The sequence below is a fragment of the Mesoplodon mirus genome (assembly GCF_964341445.2).
Source record: "Mesoplodon mirus genome assembly, chromosome: 13".
In the NCBI taxonomy this organism is placed as follows: Eukaryota; Metazoa; Chordata; class Mammalia; order Artiodactyla; family Ziphiidae; genus Mesoplodon; species Mesoplodon mirus.
In genome coordinates, this window is record NC_138989.1 from 85,377,818 (window position 1) to 85,397,780 (window position 19,963).

The window sequence follows — 19,963 nt, forward strand, 5'->3', positions numbered from 1 at the left end:
CTTTCAGAAATATTAAGACTTTTCTTTTATTCCATGCAAATCTAAATTTAAAATTCTACCTCATCTCTTTAATAACTCTTGATTTTATTACACCACTTTTTCACTGTAAGCTGTATCAGATCTGATTCTGGTAGTGGGAGAGGCATCAATGTAAATGTCAGTTTCTTAAGTTCTAAAATCTTACGGAAGTTTGATAGGAATTCTGCCCTCTGTATGCATTTCGGAGTATACTTCACTTCACATTTATTAAAGGTTGGAGCATATAGGAAAGGAAATTATGTATAAACTACATATAAAGGAGGGGTGAACTTAAGCCGGTCTGTTCCTGACAAGGTGTAAAGGGAGAGAACGGGCATTATATTAGTAGTCCAGTGCTATATAACAAATTACATCAAAACATGGGGCTTCAAGCCAGTTTCTGCAGTCAGGGATTTGGGAGTGGGCTCACCTGGGTGGCTGTGCGCCAGGTCTCTCGTGGGCCGCTGTACCTGAAGTGCCTGAAGGCTCGCCTGGGGCTGGAGGAGCTGCTCCCTCGTCACTGTCAGCAGAGTTCCTCTGGCTCTTGGTAGTGAAGCTTCAGTCCCTCGCCACCTCCTGGAGTCCCCCTTGTAGGCTGCAGGGGTGCCCTCCCGCTTCCCCAGACAGGGTGCGGCAAGGGAAGGGGGAAGGCCTGAAGCATGGTGGAGCACCCTCACTCCCGCTATTTCTGTCCCTTCTAGGCAGGCCATCAGGCCAGCCCACACCAAGGTGAGCGCGAGCCCCACCCTTTACCGGGAGCGCCAGAGAATTCTGTGGACTCATTTTGAACCACCACAGGCATTTTCCTGGGTGGGGAGAAGCACAGGTTCACACACATAGCTGAGGAGAGCATTGCAGCCAGTTCTCGGGACAGTGAGGAGGTGGGCTTTAGTGGACCCAGGATTCACGTGCTAGTCCCATTGCAGATAAACCACAACGATATTACGCATCCATTTGTGGTAGATTGCCTCCAGTCTAATCTAGTAAATGGTTTTTAGGGTGTTACATTATACTCTTTTGTCATGGAAGAAATTATTCGACTTGTGAGCATTTTCATAGGTGTTTTTTTTGCGGGGGGGTAGGATCAGATGCTTTGTTTTGTGGTCTCTGTTAGGCATTGATGCTTCTGATGGGAGAGTTTGGTGAGAGGAGGATTACATAAAGTAAAGTACCCTTTTAATTACCCTTATGTTATGCACTTGGTGTTTGTAACGACAATTGATGCTTCAGAGTTTCTCATTAGCAGCCTCTCCATAGGGGTGTGGTGGAACTGTATTAAGTTAGTGATAGTATAATGGTAAGAGACGTATTTTCAATAAAAAGTCCAGTTGAAATGGTAGGTTAAGAAAGAGGTCTGAGTAGTCCACTAATTCCCCTTTATTCTCGTCTCAGCTGTCGCCACTGCACATCATAAAAGGCTCGTAGGGCGTTTTACCTGCCCTACCTTGACCTCCCAGGCCCAAAGGGAAAGGGCGAAGACCATCGGGAGTTTCTGTATATGCCTGTGTGTGCACACCTGCCCTGCCACACACGTGTCCCCTGCTGTGATTTTACTCTTGGCCTGGTGCCAACGCATGCCAACTTCACAGCGTTTGCATCAGGAATTTGGGTCAGTCCAGGAGGGATGAGGACGAGCTGGCCTGGGGTGCAGGCGGGGAGAGCTGGTCTCCTGTGTGGGTGGCCTTGTCCTACTCCTGGTGAGCCTGTCCCTGCGTGTGTGAGAGAGCTCAGCCTCGCTTACATACACTCAGCAGGAAAGAGGAACGGGGTGAAGAGAGACACGCAGGCGAGAGGTGGAACGAAAGGGGAGAATTTCATCCGTGCTGCCCGCAGTAAGGTTAGCATATGAAATGGTCGAATAGCTGGTATGTTTCTCTACTAGTTCCTGGAATACTTTCCTAAAAATGCTGAAAAAAACTTCCTGTGAGAAATGGCCACCAGGTGTCATCAGAATGCTGCTATTGATTTGTTTTATTATTGTTCTTTTTTTTTAATTTTTGAATTTTATTTTATTTATTTTTTTATACAGCAGGTCCTTATTAGTCATCAGCTTTATACACATCAGTGTCCACATGTCAGTCCCAACTGCCCAGTTCATCCCACCACCACCACCATCCCCCACCACTATCCCCTGTTGGTGTCCATACGTTTGTTCTCTACATCTGTGTCTCAATTTCTGCCCTGCAAACCGGTTCATCTGTACCATTTTTCTAGGTTCTTATTATTCTTAAAAAGTATATGCATGTTTTGATTTCTTTCTTGCACTTCTTTTCTTTTTGAACTGTAGCAGAGACTATTTCAGTTAGAGCAGGGACTTTCTTTTGAGCCATTTTCTTGGTGAGCTAATAATCTTTTATAGGTAAAATTGAAGATCACTATATGAAACTTATTTATTTATTTATTTATTTATTTTTAGTTGAGGAACCAGCTACTAGTTGAGAATTTGGATGAGAGTAAAGACTATAAATGGAATTGCGTATTTGAAAAGCTTTGGCACAGTGAGGGTGTGTGCTGAATGGTCATTGATGAATTTGTGTAGGAACCGTATGCTTTAAGGAGATTTGGTTTAATCATACATCTCATTATTTTAGTCTAAATACCTACTAAGTCTTCTGAATTTTGAAACCTTGCTGTGGGAAGAAATCAGAGACTCACTGGCTTCTCCAATGGGTACAAGTACCAGGACTTTCAGAAAGAACAGGGATTCTGCCTTACTTACTTTGAGTGCTGACAGTGAGTCCCGTGCCTGTTCTGTTGTTTTGCTTTGTTCACAGAATTAAAGGTGCTTTCTGGTACATGGTAGGCTTTCCATAAATGTTGAGTGAATGAATTAAACCTGCCTCCAGAAAAGAGTCCTTGAACTTTCCCAGTTTCCTTCATACTGAAAAATGAATCTTCCTGAAGCAGTGCTGTGTTTTGGTGACCCCCCACTGACACTACTGAATAAGTCCCAGTTCTTAATTCGGAGCCTCCTATGATGTGGTGTTGGTCATCTGCCTGGGTTTTAAGTTGCCCTGCAGTAGAAAGCCAGGGCTGTAGCTGTCTGCACTGCTGACAGTCTTACATGCTCATTGGGTGTGCTTTGCGGCTTTGCTAATCCCTTTTTTCTACTTGAAATGTTTAACTGTTCCTACCTGCCCCCTCAACAAAAGAAAAAAACAGTTTTAGTGTCCTGGGGTTTAGCTCAAATGATATTTCTGCTCTTTTAGCCAAATAGTCTACTTGGCAGTATGGTCCCTTGCTCATTTATACTGCTGTAGTTCTTAGTTTATATCACACACGTGATCATATGTGGCCTTGTATTAGAGTTCCTTTCCATATATGTCACATGGCTCCTAATAGAATATGAGCCTGCTGAGGGCAAAGGATGTGTTTGTATCATTATAGTTCCTTTCATTTTCTAGGCAACTCAATATAGATATTTATTGAATGTTTGTTGTTCTTTCTTGGTATAATGAGATGTTGAGTTATTTCATTAATTTCAAAAGTCAATTGGGAAATAACAGATGTAGAAACATTTTCTCCTTTTGTTTTAGAATTTTTGGAGCCATTATATCGAAGATAATGAAGAGCCTCATTATTTTGCTTCTGCATATTAATGTAGTCATTCTTTTGTCTCCGAAAATGTATGAGTCATGTGCCATCTATAGAGCGTTGAGTCTGAATAGGTGCACGTGTGTGGGTCTTCCGTGGGTTGGTGTTTGTGTGTTCTGTGCATGTGCACCGGCTAGTGTCCGTAGCGGAGGTGGTGTAGCCGTGGGCCACAGCGGTGTGGGAAGAGGAGGAGATGAAAGGACTCGTTACTGAAAGAAATTCTCACCGTTTTAGATTAAGCGTTACAAGGTTTTTAAAACTAACTCCTGTTATGGACGTTTCCAAACATACATGTCTGCAAGCACATGGAAAATTGATTGAATGGCGCGTACTGAATCCCCATGTAACTGTCACTGCGCTTTCAGCACTGTCGGTACCTAGCCTTCGCTAGGCTCCTTTCCTGGACCAGTTTAAAGTGGATCGCAGACACTTCTCATGTCATCAATAAATACGTAGTTAGGAGACATTCCTTATGTCACAGTGAGATATTGGTTCGTTCCAGTACCTGTTGTGTGCTTGGAATTGTTCTAGGCTCTTGGGACATGTAAGTGGATAAAATAAACCAGGCCCTTACGTTCTAGCTCGGGAGACAGAAAGCAAGCTAGACACACAAATAACCAAACCAAAAAATTGATTTCATCAAAATTTAAAACTTCGGCTTATCAAAAGACAACATTTATAGAATGGAAAGGGAGAAAATATTTGTCATATCAAAAGACAACATTTATAAAATGGAAAGGGAGAAAATATTTGTCAAACATGTATCTGACAAAGGATTTATATCCAGAACACACAGGCTCAATAATAAAACAGACAAGTGATGTAAGAAACGGGCCAAAGGCTGACAAGGGCTTTGCGAAGCATGTAACATCATTCAGCACCGTCGCTAGTTACCGGGGAAATGCAGAGCAACTTCACACACGCCCACTAGAGAGACTAAAATTGAAAAGGCTGACAGTGTCAAATGTTGGTGAGGAAGTTTATCAATCACAGTTCTTGACACTGCTGGTGGCCGTATAAAACAGTACAGCCACTTTGAACATCAGTCAGGCAATTTCTCATACAGTTAAGCACACACATCTGCCCTCTAGCCCAGCAAGGCCACCCCTAGGTGTTTACATAAAAGAAATGAAAATCTATGTTCATGAAAGACTTGTACAAGAATATTTATAGCAGCTTTATCATAATAGCTAAAAAGGGAAGTATCTCACTGTCCATCAACAGAATTGTAAATCTGTGCGGTGGAATAGTGCTCAGCACTGAAGTGGAGCACATTGCTGACCCATGCAACACAAACATTGTGCTGAGCAGAAGAAGCTAGACCCTCCTTCCCGCCAAAAGTGTATATATTGTCTGATGTCATTTATATGAACTTCTGGAACAGGCAAAACTAATCTATTGTGGAAGAATTCTGAGCAGCGGTTGCCTCCGTGTGCGGGAGCGGGGAGGGCAGTGGGTTACAGGGACTGAGCGTGAAGGGCTTGAGAGAGTTTTGGGGGGAGAAGGCAGTGTTCTCTGTCTTGAGAGGGACAGTCCTGAGGGAGCCTCCGCAGCTCTCTGGGCTTCTCTTTCTGCCGTCTCTCCTCTCCTTTACTCTGCCCCACAAGCTCTAGCTGCCCTCCTCTCTGCTGGGAGGTCCCTGGGCTCTGTCTGTGGCCTGCGTCCGTTCTTCAGGCAGTAAGCTGGTGCTCACCTGGTTTGTTTCTCATCTCTCAGGATCACTATCTTTTGGTGCCCGATCTCCAGTGTCTTGTGCTGTTGTTTTATAGATTCTGTTTTTTTCTTTTTTGTTTGGTGCATGAGAGTAAATCCAGTCCCTGTGACTCTTGACCAGAAGCCGATGTCCTGGACTGGACAATGTATCTATTAAAAAAAAAAAGTCTCACCCCTTAAAATGTAAGGCAGAGATTTTGTGTTTTTTCTTTGCTTTAATTCCATTATCTAGTACAACCAAAAGTACTTGGCATACAGAAGGCTCTAAGTGAAGATTTTGGAATAGACACATGATTCATTCTTTCTTACTTTCTTTCCTCCTTTTACTGTTGCATTACGAATGTTGAATAGCAAACCCAATGCTTTATCTAAAATAGCATTTTCTAAAAGGTCCTTTGGAACACTGGCCTCTTGATTCTTTATAAACAAAAGGCTCTGTAATGAAATTAGTTTGGGAAACACTTATGTACTGAGAAATTCTGTGATAAAGATACTTGTTTAAACCAGAGTTTTTTACACTTATTTGACCAGGCATATTTTTTCCCCTCAAAACACCTATTGACCTTTTATATAATTTATATTTTCTGGAACACATTCTGAAGAAATGGTGATCTGATGTTGTACATCTTGTAAGTATAATAAAACTATATACATTTATCTTTTTCACTCTTTTACAAGAGTGATACAATATGTTACTATATTTCAATATATTATAATAAATACAAGATATTTTTATATGTAAATTACATATGATAATTTATATATTTTTAAGCAACTTTATTGGGATATTCACATACCATACAATTCACCCATTCATACTATGATTTAATGGATTTAAGTATACTCACAGACATGTGCAACCATCACCACAGTAAATTTTAGAACGTCTTCATCACCTTTTAGATATTATCTACTACCACTACCCCACTGACTCCCATCCCCTGTCCTGTGCTCCCGCCCAGCCCTAAGGAACCACTATTGTACTTTCTGTCTCTATAGATTTGCCTATTCTGGGTATTTCTTATAAAAGGAATCATATAGTACGTGGTCTTTTGTAACTGGCTTCCTTCACTTAGCATAATGTTTCCAAAGTTCATCCATATCGTGGTTTGTATTAATACTTCATTCTTTTTGTGGCCGATTAACATTCTGTTGTACGGATGTACCTCATTTTGTTTACCCATTAATCTCTTGCTGAACATTTGGGTTGTTTCTACCTCCTGGCTATTGTGGATAATACAGCTGTAAAAATTTGTGTCCAAGTTTTTGTGTGGACGTATGTTTTTATTTCTCTTGGGCATATACCTAGGAGTGGAATTGCTGGGCTGTAAGACACACTATGTTTAATCGTTTGAGGAGCTGCCAGACTCTTCCAAAGTGGCATCATCATTTTACATCTCCACTAGCATTGTATGAGTGTTCTGATTTCTCCACATCCTCACCAACACTTGTTATTACCTGACTTTAAAAGTTTTTTCTTTTTAATTTATTATTCATTTTTGGCTGTGCTGGGTTTTAGTTGCGGCATGCGGACTCTTAGCTGTGGCATGCATGTGGGATCTAGTTCCCTGACCAGGGGTCGAACCTGGGCCCCCTGCACTGGGAGTGTGGAGTCTTACGCACTGGACCACCAGGGAAGTCCCTTATATGACTTTTGGATTCTAGACATCGTAGTGGGTGTAAAGTGGTATTGCATTATAGTTTTGATTTGCATTTCTCTGATGACTACTCATGTAGAGTATGTTTTCATGTGCTTTTTGGTCATTCACATACCTTCTTTGGGGAAATGTGTATTCAGCTCCTTTTCTTTAAAATTTTTTTTATTTATTAACTTTTGGCTGCGTTGGGTCTTTGTGGCTGTGTTGGGTCTTTGTGGCTGTGTTGGGTCTTCGTTGCTGTGTGCGGGCTTTCTCTAGTTGCGGCGAGCAGGGGCTCCTCTTCATTGTGGTGCACGGGCTTCTCACTGCGGTGGCTTCTCTTGTTGCGGAGCACAGGCTCTAGGCACGAGAGCTTCAGTAGTTGTGGCTCACGGGCTCTAGAGCGCAGGCTCAGTAGTTGTGGTGCACGGGCTTAGTTACTCTGTGGCATGTGGGATCTTCCCAGACCAGGGCTCGAACCTGTGTCGCCTGCGTTGGCAGGCGGATTCTTAACCACTGCACCACCAGGGAAGCCCCTCAGCTCCTTTTAAAATTAGATTTTGAAAAAATCATTGAGTTATAAGATTTCTTTTTTATTTATTCTAGATTAACTCCTGTATCAGCTTTGATTTGCAGAACATTTTTCCCATCCTGTGACTCGTCTTTTCACTTCTTTTCGGTGCTCTTTGAAGATAATGTCATTTGAAGCTTTTAATTTTGATAAAGACCAGTTTATTAATTTTTTCTATTGTTACTCATGCTTTTGGTGTCATTATCTTATATATAATTTCTAGTCCCTACTTTTAGCAGAGTCAGAACAACAGCCTTCATTTGGTTTGTCATTGTGACAAAAAAACAAAAAAAAAATGGTTAAAATAGTTAAAAATAGTTACCATTAGTTTTGAGGCCATAATACTTGATGAATAATACTTTTTATTAACATCAAATCAAATGGCATTTGGCTGAGAATTCCATTCATGGTGTAAAGTAAATGGAAAATGATATGTTTTAATTGAATTAAATAGCATAATGAAAAATAAATGTTATTGACTTTAAAGCATTTTATTCAATAAAATTCTTCCTCCCCCCACTAAAATTTACGTTATTAATTCTACTCTATCAGTGACATTTCCCCTTAACCTGTTAACCTTCAGACAACACAAAATGACTGTTAGATGAAGACATTGGTGATTGACAGCTGGAACAGAAGTGGCTGTTCATTGGCAACAGTGCTTGAACATGAACGATGATGTGTGATGAGCATATGCATGTTGTTAATTAGGATATAGTTAGAAGGATGATAGTCAGACTCTTTGCTCTAGGGTAAGAGGATGAAGCAGTTGTTTTAAAATTATGTTTTTTTTACACTGGGACTTGGGCTTCTGTTGGGAAGCTGAAGAGGGGGAGGGCTGGCCCCCTGACTTGTATCACAGCAGTTTTTGTTTAATCTGTTCTACAGAATGGGAGTTCACGGAAATGTACTTTGAAAAGAGGGCTTCTCTGGTTTTTTTTTTTTTTTTAATTAGTAAGTTGAAATGTACCAGTAAAAAGAATTAAAACATGGGAGTTTTTTTGTAAGCTGGTTGAAAATTACTTTTTCTATCAAAGTAGTGTAGCATTGCTTCCTGAGTCAGCATATGACGATGTGGTGGTATGCCCCAAATCTGATGTCGTGCATTTCATAAAGGACTTTGCACACGTGATCAAATCCATCTCAATGTAAAGGAGACCTCGAGGCTAATTTTATGATATTTTTCATCTAGTGTGTCACTTTATGTCGACTTTTGGACTAACTTGTGTGTCTTTTCTTTTTTTTTTTTTTTGCGGTACGCGGGCCTCTCACCGTATGGCCTGTCCCGTTGCGGAGCACAGGCTCCGGACGCACAGGCTTAGCGGCCATGGCTCACGGGCCCAGCCACTCCGCGGCATGTGTGATCCTCCCGGACCGGGGCACGAACCCGTGTCCCCTGCATTGGCAGGCGGACTCTCAACCACTGCACCCCCAGGGAAGTCCTGTGTGTCTTTTCTTTATGTTCAAAGGTTTTATACTGTTTTTATTTTCTTCCCAGGTTATGTGTGCCCAGTGAGCCACCCCTGACACAAGAAGCATCATCAGCACTTTATTAGTGATGGATACTGAGAAGAAACCAGAGAATGATGAGGATGACAGTGTAAACAAAGAAGCAAAAGACTTGAGAAATAGTTCACCCCATGATGTAGATTGTGGGCCTGTATCTGAGGTGATGGCAGATTCCTCTGAGAATTCCATAAGCAAAAGAGGTTTTTTAGAGTCATCGGACTTTGACAGCACTGTCGTGGAGAACGACGGACATGATCACGCTTCCAAGAGAATGAAATTAGCTGAGGCAGAGTCCCTCATCCATGGGTCAGAGAGGCCTGAGGGCGGAGGCCTGGAAGCGGGTGTCCTGTTGGCGGGGACAGGGGTGGGGGCCCTCATGAGTGACCCTGATGGAGGCGTGTGTCTTCCTGGTGCCTTCGCCACCCCCTGCAACGTTAGCCCCATGGACAGTGCTTCTCTGGAAACAGATGCTGAGAAGAAGCCCACTCGGGAGATGGTTTTCCTTGATCCAGGAAGAGAGCTTCCCTTCCCCCAGAATGAAATGCGTGTGAGCAGTACCCTCGGAAGTGTGGATGCAGTTCTGCAGTGCGGCACGTGTGGTCACTCGTTTGCTTCCTGCTCCGATTTGGAGAAGCATGCTGAGTGTCACACGCAGCAGCCTGAGGACCATGCCTGCGGCCCCTGTGGCCACAAAGCGGAGAGCAGCGCGGCCTTACATGTGCATGTCAGGCAGGCGCACGGGCCGCAGAGGGTCTTTTCTTGTGACCTCTGTGGCTTTCAGTGTGTGGAGGAGAACCTGTTGAACGCACACTGTCTCGGCAAAACACATCTCCGGCGTCAGAACCTTGCTGCTCGTGGAGGGTTTGTACAGATCTTAACCAAACAGCCTTTTCCTAAGAAGCCATGTCCCATGGGAACAAAAAGTGTTCGCACAAAGCCAAGAGCGTCTAAGCCAATAGTAAAGAATGGTGGTTCAAAAGGATTACGAAACGTTGGAAGCAAATTTAAAGATTTCAGAGGAAGCATTTCTAAACAAAGTGGAAGTGGCAGTGAGTTGCTGGTTGAAATGATGCCATCCAGGAACACTTCGCCAGAAAAAGTAGAGATTGTTGAAGAAAATGTAACCTCCCTTGATATACCTCGGAATCCCGAAAACCAGAGTAAAAAGTTAGGAGACTTAGTCACCTCAGAGGGTCTCCTAGAGAAATTGGAATCTACCAGAAACACCCTCCAGGCAGCCCACGGTGTCAGTACAGCCTCAAGACCCAGATCTGAGCGGAACATCCTCATGCTGGGCAACAGCTTCCGACGACGCACTGGCACTTTCGCCTTAAGGGGCCAGGCGAAGAAAAGGTTCACTCTTTTAGGAATTAATAAAAGAGGCACTACTGAAACTCAGAGGCTGTGTTTGAAACACTTTAGAACACAGATGAAAACAAGTGATGCTGAGTCAACACCTCAGCACGCAGAAACCGGTGGCAGCGTCCAGGGTCTGTGCGTCACATCTGCAGAGACCCAGGACCTGAAGCAAGACAGGAGAAGCTCCCATCTCCCATGCTCCTTTGACTCGCTGATGGTGAGGCCGCCTTCTGACGACCAGGTGTTGTGTACGTGTACAGACTGTGGACACACAGCCACAAACAGGACAGAGTTGGAAATCCACGTGAAGAGGTGCCATGCAGGAGAGATGCAGTCTCACTGCCAGACATGTGGCTTTTCCAGTGCATCCAGGAGGGACTTGGATGCACACTTGCACAATAACCAGCATCAGCAGACCGACCCCGGCCTCAGTTGTCAGTGTTTTTCCGTTAATTCCTTGAATGAAATGTACCTGAGAGACCACATGAAGGAAAAGCACAGTAGGGGCTTCCTTTGCACGCCTTGTAATCTGTTCTTCTCATCTGAGAAAGACATGGAGGAACACAAAACAACTGAGAAGCACATTCACTTGTTGGGTCAGCCAAAGACTTCTCAATCATTTAACAATGATTTGGTTTTACAGACTTTACCTTTAAGTACTTTAGAATCAGAAAATACAAAAGATTCTGTGAGTGAGTCAGGAAAAGCAGCTCAGGAAGAACCAGTTCAGTCCAGGGTAAGCCATGGAAATGAAGTAAGACATGCGAATAAGCCTCAGTTTCAGTGTAAGAAGTGTTTTTATAAAACAAGATCTTCCACTGTTCTCACAAGACACATAAAACTCCGCCATGGTCAAGACTATCACTTTCTTTGTAAGGCATGTAATCTTTACTCATTGAGCAAAGAAGGAATGGAGAAACACATTAAGAGAAGCAAACATCTTGAAAACGCTAAGAAAAATAATATTGGCTTAAGCTTTGAAGAATGTATTGAAAGGGTCTGCATAGGTGCAAATGACAAAAAAGAAGAGTTTACCATTTCTGGGAATGGAAGGATAGAAGGCCATGTGGAAGGTGTGCAATTCCAGGAGCACACCTGTCTCGACAAGAGCATCCTCCTTCCCCAGGAGCTGTCACAATCTGGTGTAATCACCAAAGAGGCTGAATTAGCTTTGACCACTGCCCCAAAGAGAGGGAGACCTAAAGGTAACATCTCACGGACGTGTTCACATTGTGGTCTTTTGGCCTCGAGTATTACAAACTTGACCGTGCACATTAGACGAAAACACAGTCACCAGTACAGTTATTTATGCAAAGTGTGTAAGTATTATACTGTAACTAAGGGAGACATGGAACGTCATTGTGCCACCAAGAAACATAAAGGACGTGTAGAAATAGAAGCGAGTGGAAAACCAAGTTCAGATATCATTGTTGGCCCGGAAGGGGGTAACCTTGAAGCCTGTAGGAAGACCACCACTTCAGCAGTTTCGGATGTACCTGCCAACGAGTCAGCTGAAGCAGACACCTCTGTTTCGGAAAAGCCAGTACTAGAGCAAGGGAATCCAGTTGAAGTCGACGTTGAGAATGTATTTCACTCTACAGGTGGGGAAACTAACGGCCACATTCTTGAGAAAAAGGAACAAACGTCTCTAGAACCAGAGGACCTTATCCATCAGGGCAATGCCTGCTCCCAGGGAGATGATGCAGGTACAGGAGATAACAAATGTGCGCACTGTGAGTTTAACGCTTATTCTTCTGCTTCTCTAGAACTGCACATAAAACGGAAGCATACAAGAGAGTTTGCATTTTATTGCATGGCGTGTGATTACTATGCTGTGACTCGGCGGGAGATGACCAGGCACGCAGCAACAGAGAAACATAAGATGAAAAGGCAGTCTTACCTGAACTCTTCGAATGTGGAAGCCAGTTCTGCAGAAATGTCCAGAACCATCATTACCCCTGAAGGGCAGCATCAGCAAGGTTCTGAAGAATTCCAGGTAATTCCAGACCAACCCTCCGAGACTCTCAAAACTAGAAGTGCTGCTGATTTTTCTATTGTGGACGAGAATACTAATTTAGATATGTCCAGAGTACTCGGCGCTCCTGGCTCTGTAGAAATTGAGACTGAGGAAGAATCTAATCTCAGCGAAGATCATTCCTTCTGCGAAGCTTTCCAGCAGCCCCTTGCCAAGGATAAAGTTACAAAACCGGAGGAGATGGTGTCCCTTAATATTTCCTCTAATTATGGCTCCCCAGGCAATTTTCAGAATGAAAATTCAGGAAGCTCAGCTCTGAATTATGAGACAGCAAAGAAAAACCACAGTGTGTTGAATGACGTCAGTGATCCAAACACACGTTGCAAGAGTGATGGCGGAAACGTAGGGGACAAGGCAGATAAAGGCCTTGGCAAACGTGTGCGCCCCGGAGCTCTAGAAGGAGAGCATTCGGCTGAGAGCACCATGCTGAGAGCAGCTGGAGAAGAGCTCAACCTGGGTAGCAGTGGTCAGAGCAAAGTTGGAAGTGTGCAGAGTTCAGGGGATTTGAAAGATGTGCCAGAAGATCCCGTTCTAGAGAATAAGGAGATTCTGATGAATTCCCAACATGAAAGTAAAATAGTTTTGGAAGAGGATGGTCCAGCTTCTGATAGCACCATTGAAAATACTGATGTTTATGAAACTATAATCAGTATTGATGATAAAGGACAAGCCGTGTACAGTTTTGGCCGGTTTGATTCTTCCATCATAAGGATAAAGAACCCCGAAGATGGGGACCTGTTAGACCAGTCTGAAGAGGGGCTCATAGCAGCAGGAGTGAGAATGAGTGAGTTGCCCTTAAAGGACTGTGCTCAAGGTGTGAAAAAGAAGAAATCCGACAGCGGTTCCTTTGCCGAATCCACACGAATTCGTTGTGATGACTGTGGCTTCTTAGCAGATGGTTTGAGTGGACTGAATGTTCACATAGCCATGAAGCATCCTACAAAAGAGAAACACTTCCACTGTCTGCTGTGTGGAAAGTCATTCTACACGGAGAGCAACCTCCATCAGCATTTGGCCAGTGCTGGTCACATGAGAAATGAACAGGCCAGCGTTGAGGAGCTTCCCGAGGGAGGGGCCACCTTTAAATGTGTCAAGTGTACAGAGCCCTTTGATTCTGAACAGAATTTATTTCTGCATATTAAAGGGCAGCATGAGGAACTGCTCCGAGAGGTGAATAAGTACATAGTGGAAGACACTGAGCAAATCAACCGCGAGAGAGAGGAAAATCAGGGGAACGTTTGCAAGTATTGTGGGAAGATGTGTCGCAGTAGCAATTCGATGGCATTCCTAGCACACATTCGCACTCACACAGGTATGTAAAGTGCAGCAAACCTCTCTTTACCCACCAGGGGCAGAGGAGTGCTAGAGTTCGGACATTTGTTCCCATCCAGACGTGGAGTCCTTAACTGCATTTGCCAGTCGGCCTCCACCCAGTTCACCTCCCACTGCCCCATGGCTCTGGACGCTGCCATAGTCTTTGTTGACACTTAACATTCCTTAAGGTAATTAATTGAGCCTTAGTGATTCCAAAGGCACGATGTTTGGCAGATTTCTTTTTATCAAGAAGCCTAGCCTAGTCCCTCTGATGCGTTTGTTATATTCCTGTCTCTCCCAGCTTTTCAGTTGTCTCTAAGTCCTAGTTGTTTGGTTTTCCAGGGTGTCTATTAAGTGGCACTTTGGGTTTCAGAGGACATATTAAGTGGCTTTTGAGGAGTGGAATATGAAAATTTTCTTACAGTTTTAGGGCTTTAAATGTATTCATTGCCAGATAGTTTATATCCCGAAGTGTAACTCCCAGGCAACAAGATTCTGCTTTCAAGGATCAAAATTAGTCAACACTTTTCAAAGTTAATATGTCCTGGGGATTTGGTTTACATGGAGGTAGCACTTGATTTAATTTCTGTGCTGTCACATGTAGTGTTCCATTTTAATGTTCAATTTTAGGTAGAAATTAAAAAAAAAATTTTGTGGAAAATACATAAGCCACTATTCTAAATTTATGTTAACATTCGCTGCACTGTTTCTGTAAACCTGCCATACATTCTTTGTTTTAAATGGACAGCTTTTCTAAATCATTGTGCTCTGCTTAGACAAGTTCTGTCTCCATGGTTAAATTATGAGTGGATTTGAATAATAAATTCACATTTCAATGAACATATTTTCATTAAAACTGTAAGGTTTATTTTACTGTACTTTTAAATAATGGCTTATTATTAAAGCTATACTTTAAATTCATGCAGTTTTTGAAACTTAGTGCACGGTTACAAGGAGGAAGACAAAAGGGTATGAAACATTATTAATAGTTTAGGGTGATTAAAGATAGATAAAAGTTTTTCGTTGAAGAAAGTAACAGGGCAACCTGCGTAAGATTAATCTAGGTAAATATAAACATCGTACTCTTGATCCCAGCTCTTCCCATGTAGTAGAACCACTCCTGAAGAGTAAGGTCAAATACTTATTTGTTGGCCTTATTAATACCTCTGTCGGTACCGTGTTGCCGGTCACTTTCTGAAATGATATGGTTTTAGAAATCAGGCTCGTTCATGTGTGCAGAAAATAGGTTCTTTCTTAACATGCCCTCTTAAGGCAGATAAAACTGAATAAAACTAAGAGGAAGATGCTAATGGAGCTCTTTTTAGAATTCTTTATGCAACTGTCTGGTCAAGACATGTTGCTTATAATTGATGTGTCCATTACTTGAATTCTCTTGTAATTATAGTCAATAAGTCTTGTAAATGTGTTAAAGCTCACTAAAAGCATACAAATTCAAGAACAGAGTAAGGCTAATAATTTAAAATAATCAATGTAGGCATTTCAGCACTTAATTTCCCTTGTGTGTTGATAGCTGATCATTCTTAATCCATTAAGATTTATTTAGTCGTTTACAATGCAAAATAGGTTTGCACTGGTCACTTGTGCCATTTGAAAATGTCCACCAGGTTAAGTGCAGAATGTAGTCCATTAGTCTTCCTTGACTATATGTATTAATTGCATTTAAAATCAAGTTAATGTGGATGTGAAAGTGAGGTAACTATCAATATGTGACAGAGTAACCCTACTTATATAAGTTACATCATTGATTGTAACATTTAGTAAAAGTTAGCGTACTTTTTAACATCTCCTGTTGGCTTATCAGCAAGTACATTTTTATTGTGTTCTGAGGCACCGCAAAGAGCTCTCTTCCTGAGTCCCCAGTGCCAGCCGACATTTCAATTTTGCAAGTCATTTTTTGCGGGGAGGTTGCTCTCCAGGTTTTAATCCAAGGTTTTTTGTTGTTGTTGTTTTGTTTTGTTTTTTTTCCTGGGGGCATCTTAAAATGAATTGCTTCTCTGATACTTTGCTTATGTCCATGAAATAGTAATTCAGGGACTGTTATTAATGGTTAACTGGAAAAGGGCTTATTCTTCCAATCCCTGTTTTCATATTTTGTGATTTACTATATGTTTTATGTAACCTTTTCTTCCCATCCTTAACACGATAAAAGCAGCACTAGAAAAAACAAATGAGTTTTGGTTATCAAGGATTGTGGGAAAAAAAGCCTCCCAGAGTTGTCCTGCGTGCTCGCTGGTATGAAGCCATCCACATGACCAGAAAGAGCAGCATCTCCTTTCCCTTTGTGTTAGTAATACAGGAAAAGCTGTTCATTTTCTCTCCGGCATTGTTCTGGTAGTTAGAGCTTTGGTTTCCTCTACCAGAGGTCATTAAGTCCGAAGACTGTCTGAAGCCCTTAACTTCCTGTTCAGAGTGTGCTGGTCTCTGGCGCTATTTGGCAATGTCCACACGTGGGAGAATGTTAGGGCTGGTGGCGTTTGTACCTTAATAAGTGATGGTTTAGAAGCCAGATCAGCTTGGGAAGAGGCGGTCAGGGGGAGTTAGTGCGTCGAGTTTAAGCGCAGCGAGGGCAGGGCCTCTGCTTTGCTCACTGCTTCACCCCCACGTGGCGCTGGCTTTCCGTGCTGTTTGTTGAATGAAGGAGTAAACACATGAGCAGAGGAACCAGTGAAGTGTTCAGTGTAGGGAGGATTGTGGAGTGGAGAAGCATTAATTAGATAATGGGTTGTATCCATCTTCCTTGATTCTTTAAGACCTAAAGTCTTCTTATGATTTTTTAAGTGTCAGTGTCACATCCATGTATGCATAGCAGTTGGCAGTGAATGAAGTTGAGGAAGGCCAGTGCAGGTCTGAGGGGGAGGCTTTGTTTTTAAAGTCTTTGGAATTCCTTAGGTAACACTGTGAGGTGCCAGAAAGCCAGAGACCCTATTTCATTTTTCCCTTTCAGAAAACCTCACAGGCCAAATTAAAACAAAACAAAACAAAAACTACCGAGGGTAATGCTGTCGCGTGGAGTGGGACTATTTAAAATAATATTGACAGTTTATAATAATCTCAATATGCCTGAAAGACAAATTTAGAAATATATGGTTTTACACATTTTGCCTTAAAAATACTATGCCTGGATTCATTTTGGAATGGGCCTAGCAGGCTTAAAAATGGAAACGCTATCAGGAAAAAAAAATGGGACATTTCTTGTTTTCTTATACAGGAAAATGTTACCCCTAGTCCCGTAGTATTAGAATTTTTATGGCCAGGAAGGAGATGTTAACACATCTCTGCATGTAAGATACAAAAAGTAGTCAGGGCCTCCGTGATTTCTACAGTCAACAGGGTGACTCGTGGACGTGTTGTCAGCACACCAGCAGTGATGGCTGAAACCCCAAGGAACTGCGGTTTCCACCAGGGAGCCACGGGCAGTCCACGGAAAGTGCTGAAGGTCTGTGTCCAGCCCCCGTGGCCCGTGTGCTGCCACACAGAGGAACTCACACCCTGTAGTGCAGAGCGAGCACACAAGGGCTTTAGTCACGAGATAGTTTGGATCCTTTCACCACAATTGTAATAATACACGTGTTGAGAGAGCTTTATCTTCTTTGTTGAGAGTCCTGATGTTATTGTTGATTAATAATTTCCTAATTACCTTTAATGCAGTTTAATTTAAAGTACAGGTAAATTGGTTCTTCTTACTCTTTTCTTTTACAAGTCCCTTTATAGAATGCTGTGTCAAGATGAAATGTTTCAGAGTAGTGATAGGCTTAGTTTTATCAGAATCATTTAAATAAACTGTAGTTTCTAATGTGACTTATAGGATGTGATTGCTGTAAGCTGCAGTCTCAACCTGCTTTTGACATTTAAACATATAAAGCTGACTAGATCTAACCATTCAGGTGCTAAATATATTTTACCTCTACTTCTAACAGTAGAAATGGAAGTATTAGAAGATCTGGCTTCATGGTCTTTGAACTGTGAAATATTCAACTTTGCCCGTGCTTAGTACTGTTGACTTTTTTATTTCTGTTAGAAGATTAAAATTAAATGCTTCACTTTTTTTGTCAGCTTTTGGGAATTAAATTGAAATTTAAGACTCAAAAACTTTTTACTGAGCGCTTCAATTTCAACAGAGTATTCTTGGAGGGTTGTTTTTCAAGGGCATTGCACAAAGTTCCATTGATCAAAAGTGATTTACTGCAACTCTTTTATTTGAGCTCTTTTTGTATATTTATTAAAGTTCACATATTTCATATTCTGTCTAACTATATTAGAAGAGGTACTTCACCAAGTAGGTACTAAACATGCTATGAAAAATTTGGAAACATTGTACCAATTTTAAACTGTTTTTTTTAATGATTTTATTTTCTTGAGGATTTAAAGGTTAGAATTAGAAAATGGTATATATGTGTTACACTTTGAAAGAGTGTTGCTTCTTGTTAATATGGGTCCTGATTATCAATTAGTAACTATGTTCCAGTTAGAATCTACCTATTGCTGACAATAAGTTTGTGGACTCTGAAATAATTTTGTCTCCTCATTTTTGAGTATAGATTAATCTTATTCCTTTGTGAAATAAAAAAATTGTTGGTACTGTGCCCTTTATGTTGAAATGTTTGTTCTTGAAATCAACAATAGCCAAAATGTCAGTAATTCTGATTTGCTGAATCATCACAGATTTTTGGCTCTAAAATGATCATAAAAGCAAATAATTTATCCACTATATATTCTTATATTGTATGGTATTGAAAGAGTAATATCGTGAATAATTTGGGATAAATGTTAGAAAAAGAACTGAAATATTAATGTGAAAAAATTCAAAGCTGTAGAAATATGAGGGAATGGGGATGTGGCCACTGAGAAATTTATTTGATAATAAATATATTTTTAAAAAACATCAGCTACTCTGTATGCATTTATGTTTTTAAAATGTTCCATTTAAAATGTTAAATGACTTTTAAAACTATTTTTGTGAATTGTAAGAAAAATATTTGAAATTATGTAGCTCATCTCATCTACTTAGTACTGCTCAGGTGTATCACCTTTGACTTTAAGTTTTAGAAATGTTATTGAAAGTTAGAAATACTCATTGGAACATTAAAGTCTTCTTGGTGGAATAATTGTGGAATGCATGTCTGTTCAAGTTAGAAAGGAATGCAGGTATTCCATTTTGGGGACAGAAATTTGTAATTAGATTATAAGTATGATTTAAGATCTGGGCCTCTTTTAAAACTTTATCAGTAATGTATTATTCAAATTCAAATCATACTTTATGTTAAATTTATTTAGGATCAAAACCATTCAAGTGCAAGATATGCCATTTTGCAACAGCTCAGCTTGGCGATGCCAGAAACCACGTCAAAAGGCACCTTGGGATGAGGGAATACAAGTGTCATGTGTGTGGGTGAGTAAATTGAAACCGTCTCTACCGTGGTGAACCAGGAAGCATGTGCAGGATATCCATTGTTTCAGAATTCAAAACTGATACGAGTAAGAGTGGCTAAAATTATGCATGCGTATTCTTCTTTCCATTGTTATGGTAAATTCCTTAAACACAGTTATGACATTCTTCTCCCACTTCTAATCCTGTACTGAAGATGAGCAATTTTATGGGCTACAAGGTCAATTTGAACCTGTAATCTGTAAATTGACTAAATTATAGGATGTTCATTCATATTGCCAGAGAGAAGTGTAAATTCCATTTAAAGACATAAAAAGATACATAATATAGCTTCAGGATTCTATATGTATGGTTTTTTTTTCTTTTGCTATACCACTTTAATTTTAATCACATTAATGACTCTTTGGATACATTGGACACATTCTATAAGGAAAAAAGCAGAAAAAGATTTAATTTCAGAGAACTGATTATTGCAGGGATGAAGCTTAAAAAACCAGTGTATAATGTAGGTTTTTGTGTAACGTTATTTCAAAACTTGTTTTTTTCCTGTTTTAGTTAATGGCTCTTTCCTCTAAAGAATCATTCACAATGTTTAATTGTCACTCAAATGTGTTGCATTTAATAGGAAGCAATGAGACACCTTAATGCAACACTAATTAATTTAGCAGAAATGTTTAAAAGGTTTTAAAATGCCATGACATCTATGGTATATCATAGGACATTCAGAGCTGGATTTTAATACCTTACTTCTGATTAAAAGTATATTTTAATGCTGTTATGCTAGAGAAATTAACTAATAAGTGCAT

At 41.1% G+C, this 19,963-nt stretch overlaps 1 protein-coding gene across 2 annotated transcripts in view; it reads left to right on the forward strand.

The window, feature by feature from the left end:
* Positions 1–19,963, forward strand: part of ZNF407 (zinc finger protein 407) — a 418,739-nt gene that overhangs the window by 15,720 nt on the left and 383,056 nt on the right. For both annotated transcript variants that reach the window (XM_082640310.1, XM_082640311.1), the window contains exons 2-3: positions 9,032–13,748; positions 19,046–19,160. In XM_082640310.1, coding sequence (XP_082496436.1) covers positions 9,092–13,748; positions 19,046–19,160 — 4,772 coding nt within the window. In that variant the 5' untranslated portion in view covers positions 9,032–9,091. The remainder of the gene's footprint in view (positions 1–9,031; positions 13,749–19,045; positions 19,161–19,963) is intronic.